Source organism: Vigna unguiculata, chromosome 9, assembly GCF_004118075.2.
Source record: "Vigna unguiculata cultivar IT97K-499-35 chromosome 9, ASM411807v1, whole genome shotgun sequence".
NCBI classification, from domain to species: domain Eukaryota; kingdom Viridiplantae; phylum Streptophyta; class Magnoliopsida; order Fabales; family Fabaceae; genus Vigna; species Vigna unguiculata.
In genome coordinates, this window is record NC_040287.1 from 32,166,960 (window position 1) to 32,176,022 (window position 9,063).

Below are 9,063 nucleotides of genomic sequence, written 5' to 3' on the forward strand. Positions count from 1 at the left end.
AGCTGCAATCTTTAGACAGATTCTACCTACAGAGAAGGATGGAGTTTGATCTCTTCTAGAACCCATTATCCCTGGTCTTTTCTCCTTTCAATAATGCATCAATATCAACATGTCTTCTACTACATCATGGCATAAGCCGATTGCAGCATCAAATTCAACTAACCTTGTTGGGATGCCATCATGGCAACCCAAAATTCACATCAAATCAGCATTTAACAACTGCTATCCATAATTACTAATGCGAATTCTCTTACAGATATATTCTTAAATTATATAGCATATAAAAGTGTTCCTACAATTCTACCTATATACCCTTATCTTTTTTCTGAATTCTTGCTTTTATGTTTTTCACCACCACCTCGATGAAAAATATTCTGGTTCTCTCTCTATATATTTAATATATATTTTTCTACTGTTGAAAAGAATTTCCTCACTGGTCCACTATCAACATATGTCGATAATATTGGTTTAACTGTTGGTAATGGGTAAAATGTAAACTCATTTATAAAGTAAACTAATTTTGAAGGAACACGTACCAGCAATGGTACAAACTATGGAACCTCGTGACGTGTTTTAATTTCTGAAAGTTCTGTCTTAAGGCAATGATTCTCGTTTTGTGGGTTTACCTTATGAAGTGCAGATTGCTTTCAATAAAGATGATCAGAACAGATACATAACCAATCATTGTTGGATACGTGAAGATGACAGTACACGAGGTGATGTGAGGAAAATAGTCTTCCTTATAGAGTTTCCAAAAAATAAAGTCTCAGAGTTTTAGCCCAAGAAATTAATGTGGAGTAGGATGATACTTATATGGCTATTTGGTTGACCGTTCTTGTATGATTGCATAAAATTCTGGGTTTGATGGTTATTTTCTGTCATGTTGAGACTGAAGTGGAAGGAATATTTGGTAACATGCCCATACTAAGGGAAGGTACTGATGGGATTTAAGTCATGGACTGGTCTAAAAATAGGTTCAGTGGCCAACATATTCAAAGAGAGTGAAAAGGACTGATACAGAGAGGAAGTGAGAAAGTGAGAAAGTGAGAATCATAAATGAAACTAGATAGCGATGTAGTGCTTTTACAACTTAACTGCATCTTAATTTCGTTGTGAAAGTCAGAATGATTTGATGCATGAAAAGATTAACTATATATACTGCCTTTATAGATTAGGAAACATGTATAGGAAAGGATCCTAATTTGATATCTACCATGAGGCATGATTCCATGAAAACTTGTCCCTTAGGCTTTAAATTTTTGGTCATTTTCTCTTGTGAAGTTCTACAACAAGGTAAACTGAAGAAAAACTAGAAACTCTGGAAAGCACTTGATTTTGAAAAGGGTGTAAGGAGCACAAAGACGTGTAGATATAAAAGTCTTATCACTTTCGGTGGAAACATAAAAAAGCTTGGAAAAGAAAGTTAATCTCTTGAAGGGAAGGTTGGCAACATTAATTTCTTCGCCACCAAATTATGCTTAATCCACTCTTAGTTTCTTCTTGTCGGGTGGCTTCATAATTTTGTTGTAGTTAAGTTATTGATTTATTGCTTAGCTTGATAATTATACTATCTTGGTGCCTTGAGAACATTATGTAGTTTATGTTATTGAATCCGCAAATATTTCTCTTTTCTTCAGAATTTCATTTACACGGCTCTCGTCTATATTTCTTGTCTTCTTGTCTTTCTTGACAATGTGTTTCCTTGTACAAATTCTAAGCTCAAACGTAGTAATTACAGCAGAAACAGCAAAAACCAGAAGTTATTCTGTTCATAATCTTGTTACTATTTAGTAATAAATAATCATATAGAAACAAATCTGTACCAATTTTGTTCTGATTCCATTAATTGAAACAATACTAAATAAAATGTTATGTTTTATTTACTCAATCTTGCTTTTCTTAAGAAATTGATATTTTTGCCCTATTGAAGGATTAAATATGGTTTTTCTGCATCTTGTTGTGGATGGACTGCACAGTTAACCACTGTGCAGGGCAATGAGTAAAAGCAGAGTCGCTGACACCTGTGTGCTATATAACATATTATAGAGAAACAACACTTTTTCATGATAATTGTTTTTGGCCACGAGTCCATTGTATTACAGACTATTCTTATTTATGGTAATCTATTAGTCTAACGACTTTTCATAAATACTAAAAAAATTAACACGAATTTTTAACAGCTTGTGGTTGAGGTCAGGTATTTTCATGCTAAACGTTATAAATATAAAGAAAGACTATAAAAGGTGAGATGAAATAAATAGTAATACAAAAATAGCAAAATAATGTTAAGAAAATACTGTCAAAATGTTTATACAAGACATTTTCTTTTATATAATTAAATATGTTTAATATTTTCAAAACTATGTTTAGTCCCTAAATAGAATTACAAAATTATTTCATTTATGTACTTTATTAAAGATAACATATTTACCTTTTAAAAATAAAGTACAACTAGTTACAAAAAAAAAACCCATATCTTTCACCCATACCTTACCAAAAGTGTGTTTCTAAAAATCAAGCTCGTTACCTCGCCTTTAATGAATCCCTTATTATTAACCGAAGTTAGTTTATAGTTACTAATTATGGCTAAATTCTTTTTACTTATTCTTATAAAGTATAATGGCATAGTCGAGTTGATAATTTCCACACACAAATCATTACTTACCAAGACACAAACACGTATAATTTAAAAAAAAAAAACATGTATTATTAATATATAATTATTTAAAAAAAGTATATATACGTAATTATTGAATAGAATTGAGTCTATCCAAATTACTATTCACATATGTATGGACTCTATGGAAGCTAATTCGTTGAATTAAAAATGTTTTGACAAACAAAGTTAGTAAGACAAACTCATGAATCAAGCTTCTCCTAAACAACAGAGTGTGATAATTAAAAAATGACAAGGGAAATTGCGTGCAGATGTTTGATTTCATAGGAATTAAAATAGAAAGAAAGAGAAGAAGTTAGGGGTGTTGGTATGGGCATGAAGTTTGCGTCAATATATGGTGTTATGTTTCATTATCATTAATGCTACTCCAAACAGAAGTAGGGAACGCAGTTTCTGAGCCACACAAATTCATAGGAAGAGCCTTCATCCAAAGGGCATACATACCTAATACCTATCTACCATCCCACCTTTCATACTTTCTCTATACATATATATACATACATACACATACTTCATTCAATCATTTTGTTAGGTTTTCGATTTCAGCAATGGCCCCATGCATCCAAATAAAGCTATTAACTCCTTTCTTTCTTTCCATTTCCTCATTCATTCTCATTGCACATGATGTTTGGATGCGTCAAAACCCTCATGAACCCAACCTCAAGCAAAAAGCAACTCTTCTTCTAACAAAACAATTATTACAAAATGGAAAATAATTTTTTAGCACTAAATTTTGGATAACTTTCTCTTACAATCATGACGTGACATTATCTAAATGACTTCTCATTCTATTTTCTCATTTTTCTATATTTTAAAATTATTTAAAAAATTATGTCACATCAGATTGTAAGAGAAAATTGTCAAAATTTAGTTGTCAAATTATTATTATCTTTACAAAATCAACTTCTCATGTGAATTAAACAATGAGATTAGGTATCTTATTCTTGTACGCGTTTTTTCTTCTTATTTTTTTATTTTTTTGTTCTTATTCATCCATATTAAAAAGATTATCATGTTTGGATTATGTTAGAAGCTTTTTGTTTCGCCGATACGAAAGGTCTTAAAAGTTCTTATCACGTAAGTAGCTATGCAATGCATGGTCAATGGATTTAAAACAAAAGAACAAAACATGTGTATGGCTGCCCACATAGACATACCTTGGTCTTTGAAACTATGACATTATTTGACATGTTTCAAAAGTATAGGAAGGACTTTAAAGAAAGTGAATTTCAAAATATAACACTTTTATGTTTGATATACCTTGTGGAAACGTAATGATTTTTAACACTTGATTTTTAACACATGTTCTTTTGCCATTTTTACCTATTATTGACAAAGAGCCCAAATGTTTTGACAAAAAGCTTTGCATCTCTTCCAAACCTGTCAAAAATAGGTAAAATCTCATATTATATATATATATATATATATATATATATATATATATATATATATATATATATATATATATATATATATATATATATATATATTCAAAACCTGGAGTAATATGTGTTAAATTTAAACTTTTTTGTTGCGGACATTATTTATTGTGATTTTCATGATTTTTATAAATATAGTATTTTCTAGGACATTTTATGCATTTAGTTTTTTTTACCAAATTAATGTATTTTTTTTAATTTACTAAAATGGATAATTTTTAAAAGAAATTATAAATATTAGTAAGTTGTGCCACTTTGACAATGCTTTATTACAAAAAAAAAGGTCATATTAGTATAACATGACTTTAACTTAGAATATTTTTAAGTTGAAATCAAGATCACACAACTTTAATTTTAGTTACGTGTATTTAAACTGAAGTTTGTTTTGAAGTAGAATTATATCACCTTAACATAACTTATACATATACCCATTTTTGATAAATTTAAAAGAAAATTAAACTACTTTGGTATAAAAAACGCCTATACATATTTATCTGTGATTAAAAATGGTTATAATATTTCTCTAAAATATCTTTATTTACTATCCATTCTTCTTAGAAGATATTTGTATTTTTTTATATTATTAATTATTGTCAATTGCGTAACAAAAAAAAAATAACTAAACCAAAAATATAATATTAGTGAAAATAAAGCATAACTAGAATGCAGTTTGATTTTCAAAACACAAAGGATCTATATTCAGAATTTACGAATTTGGATTTTCTGTACCGCTCCTTTGATTTATAAATATGCTAATTGACACTTATTTTAATATTTTAAAATATATTAAAAAGTTTTTAAAATTTTTTATTGATGTATACTTAAAAGCACAGCAGTAAAAGACACTATCGGTAGTCTCTAAACTTATATGGATGTGTTTGGAAACATTTTGAAAAGTATAATTTTATTTGATCTAGGAAAATCAATTTTGATTTATGAAAAAATTGGAAAGAGTTGCTTTTCTTTATGTGAATTTTCTATTAATTTTAGAAATTGATTTTAGATGTCTTGAAACAATTTATTAACCTAAATTAATTTTAGAAATTGATTTTAGAGATTTCCGTGAAACCAAACATGCAAAGCATAGATAAACTTTATCCAGCTTCGATTACTATGCAAATTGCACGATTCACAACGTAATCTAGGCCTCGGGTTATTCACCACAGGATTCTGGAATATTATGATTGTCTGGGGGAAATTAAACAAAACCAAGCCAGCAGTTATTTTGTTAAAGCACCACAATTCCTATGAGCTTCTCAAGAAATACATGTTTTTGAGCATTAGAATCAAGTTCTTACTTGCTATTCATCTCTCCCCAGTTTGTTCCCAAAAGAGAAACATAAAGTCCCAACAATTGAACTCACATTATGTCACAAGGCTAATTTACTGTTTTCTTTATTTGTAAAAGAACGAAAATATTTTCGGAAACCCAGCAAAGTCCTTTTTCTGCTTGGTTCCTGTCGAGATACAAAATGATCCATGGGGTAAATTTACCCAGTGGTTAATTATATTTATTCATGTTTCACTGTTACGTTAAAATCTGATTGCAACAGTTCCTTAATGGCAGAAGAAGCACTGTTGCACTGCACACATGTCTCGTGTTGATGTCATGTGGAACTACTATATATATTTTTTCCTTTTCCTCACCCCGTGAGTTATGTTAGAGTATGACAATGATATATATGGCATAAGCATCTGCATTATTTTGGGTTGGCGTAAATCAGACACATGACAAAGACCCTGTAATACATGGTTATGTTATGATTATGGTTGCGAAGGAAAGCAGTTCTCCACATCGAATCCCAAGGATAAGACTAAAATACAGTATCATACTGTATTTAACCTTGCACTAGTTTCCTTTTCCTATAAATACCCACTAACTTGGACTCTCCTATCATCGTAGCACATTTCCATTTCTAAAGAAACAGGTTTTATTTCACCACTCTGGGTCTCCAAACTCCCAAAGTTTTTTCCCCACTCCCTTCTGCAGATTAGGCAGAAAGAAAAAAAAGAAAGGATAACAAAAGATCAAAGGCCATGGATGTTGCACATTTTTTGTTTGGCATATTTGGTAGGTTTAACACCCTTTCAAGTTTTGCAGGAGTTTCTCTCATTTTTTCTTGTTACCCTGATGGAAGTTTTTCTTGTTCAGTCTTGGCTTCTGAACTTTTGGTTTATCTGTTTCTCATTGTTCTTCTTTCTTGTATAGGGAATGCTTCCGCTCTGTTCCTCTTCCTGGCTCCAGTGTATGCATTACACGACTTTCTCCTACCCTCTCCGTTATCTCTCTCTTAAACTGTTATGGCTTTACTTTTTTTTTTTTGCCATGGATCCTGCTAAACTATTTTTGAGGTAACATGTATATAAACAAAACAACTCTGATGAATCACATTTTGAGATGGCTTTTTGGGTTAAGTTATAAAGCCAAATGATCTTTGATATTAAAACTTGTTACTGTACTTGTTTAATCTATATTGGACTGCTGTTCAGTATTATGAGTTTCATGTTCAAAATACATAGTTTTTGTTGTTAGAGAATCTTTTAAAGATCTATCTTTGACTAGTGATGTAAATAAAATAGTGTATGTAACCCATGTCTTACGAACTTAGTTTTTGGAGCTAAGGCCAACTCAAATTCAAAATCATGAACATGATTTACCAAATTGAGCAATTAAACTATGAAAATAAAAGTAGCAATTTTTTTGTATTGTTTATTGATATGCGAAATAGTGCAAGTTTGAGTGAAATTTGTGACGAACTGGGTTCGTAGGATCACATTCAAGAGGATTATACAGAACAGATCAACAGAGAAGTTCTCGGGCATTCCATATGTCATGACACTGCTCAACTGTCTCCTTTCAGCTTGGTAAGCTTCTCGCATCTTCTTTATTTTTACTGCATGCCTTTATGGTCTCCTCCTCCAAATCTTCTATCAAATCACGTGTACTTTCTTTTTAAATTTTGTGGTGCTCATTTTCTCTACTTCTTTCAATTGTCTTTATTTATGCCTCCCTTTTTCCCTGATGTAAATTTTCAATTCTTATACCGGATAATAATATTTTCGTAAGTTGCTTTTTGATGATTGACAGAAGTTGCTTGTCTATTGGTTTAATCATTAAAGTGCGCGAATGACAGGGACAAACTTTGTTTTTTTGGAGTGCTAAATAATTTGTCGGACTAGAATTCAAACAGTGGTTGAATTTTCGCTTTCAATTGTTCAATAAATCTTTGCGTAGAAAACTATATCCTTATCTTGCTAGCTTCTATATGGTATATTGTTGTGATGCTTATTATTGATTAAAACTACTTCTATTAAAACTTAAAACCAAGATAGCTAGTTCCTAGTAAATTTTTTTGTCTGTTTGTAATTTTAAAAATCCACAGGTATGGTCTACCTTTTGTGTCTCCCCACAATATATTAGTGTCAACAGTGAATGGCACTGGATCTTTGATCGAGATCATATACGTGTTGATCTTCATCGTAATGGCCCCCAAGAAGCAGAAGGCTAAAATTCTTGGTCTCTTCACCTTCGTGCTCTCTGTGTTCTGTGCTGTTGTTTTTGTGTCCCTTTTCGCCCTTCACGGCAATTCAAGAAAGCTCTTCTGTGGCTTTGCTGCTGCAATATTTTCCATAATCATGTATGGCTCTCCACTCTCAATTATGGTAAGCTAATCTTCCATCAAATTCAACGGTACTAGTAGTTGTTCATTCAAAATCAACTAAGTAAATTTTAACAACTTGATCATTTTTTCTTTATTATTACTAAACAAACACTGTCAAGGAAGAATACCACGTAATACTGTAGTGCAAGACTCAGTGTGGGTGTGAGTTAATTGTGGATTTAAAACTATGTGCAGAGACTAGTGATCAAAACCAAGAGCGTGGAGTTCATGCCCTTCTTCTTGTCGCTGTTTGTGTTTCTCTGCGGCACTTCCTGGTTTATCTTCGGTCTGCTAGGTCGTGACCCATTTGTTGCTGTAAGTCACTTTACAATTTTAATTTTTAACTATAGAATGTGGTTTTATATTGATGTATTGGCAGTGAAGAAGAATAAACTAAGGTTCACGTATGGTTTTTCAGGTACCTAATGGTGTTGGTTCTGCTTTGGGGGCAATGCAACTGATTTTATATTTCATATACAGAGACAATAAAGGTGGTGGAGGGAAAAAAGCCCCAACGGAGGAGGAATTCATGGAGATGGGGGATGCAAAACCCCAACAGGGGAAGCAATCCAATGCAAATGGAACTCAAGGATGATACGTCAAGGAACACATCACAAAATAGTCATTCTCAGCTGCATAGTTTTCAATGCAACTGAGAGCAAACAACTCTATGATTTGGTCTTTTCTTATTTTAGTTCTATAAATGGTTGTAATTTACTTCAAGCGAAGGCAACTTGTAGTCGATAATATTGAACGGACACAAGCATGTACGAGAGAGTTTACCTCCTTCCCTGGTCTCAGGGATTTTATGTTAATGGCTTTTTCCTAGAGTATAACCTACAAATAAAAGTGCAGATTTTCATTTTCAACTACAAAATTTTAAGCCAATGTGAAGAAGCTAATACTATGATACATACTTTTTACTCTTTAAAGTTGGCGAGGCTTCCTACGCTAAAGTCAGTTAAAAGTCAGAGCAATATTGCTTCACTAATTACTTCATCTCAAAATTGATTTCAATACTTTGGGACCTAAAAGTGTTTGAGGAATGTCTTAGTCTCTTCCAAAGCTTTTTGGAGTCCCTCTTGTATTTCCTTCAATCATGGATGTTGACTATTCAAGAATAATAGGTAAGAGAAGAGAGAAATTTGATATGCTAAGTTAGTTATTTTAGGTGGGATTCTCTCAACTTGGAATCTTCCTTGAGCTACTAGAGGACTTGTTTATGTTGTATTTTTTCCTGTTAACTTCGGCCTATTGGGCCACTATAAGAAGTTCCGCTTCTAAT

General features: G+C 31.8%; 1 protein-coding gene across 1 annotated transcript; it reads left to right on the top strand.

Moving 5' to 3' along the window:
• Positions 1-5,978: 5,978 nt before the first annotated feature.
• Positions 5,979-8,648, top strand: LOC114162363 (bidirectional sugar transporter SWEET1-like). Its single transcript, XM_028046224.1, has 6 exons — positions 5,979-6,187; positions 6,326-6,362; positions 6,886-6,981; positions 7,500-7,779; positions 7,974-8,093; positions 8,197-8,648. The coding sequence occupies exons 1-6, from the start codon at positions 6,154-6,156 to the stop codon at positions 8,371-8,373; spliced, it is 744 nt and encodes a 247-aa protein (XP_027902025.1). The 5' UTR covers positions 5,979-6,153; the 3' UTR covers positions 8,374-8,648.
• Positions 8,649-9,063: the final 415 nt, after the last annotated feature.

Bases quoted from the DNA above. Each gene is read 5' to 3' on its own strand.
- LOC114162363 (XM_028046224.1), top strand. From the start codon at position 6,154: ATGGATGTTGCACATTTTTTGTTTGGCATATTTG. The intron at 6,363-6,885 runs GTATGCATTACA...CTGGGTTCGTAG, and splicing joins TTCCTCTTCCTGGCTCCAGT to GATCACATTCAAGAGGATTA. The intron at 8,094-8,196 runs GTAAGTCACTTT...ATGGTTTTTCAG, and splicing joins GTCGTGACCCATTTGTTGCT to GTACCTAATGGTGTTGGTTC.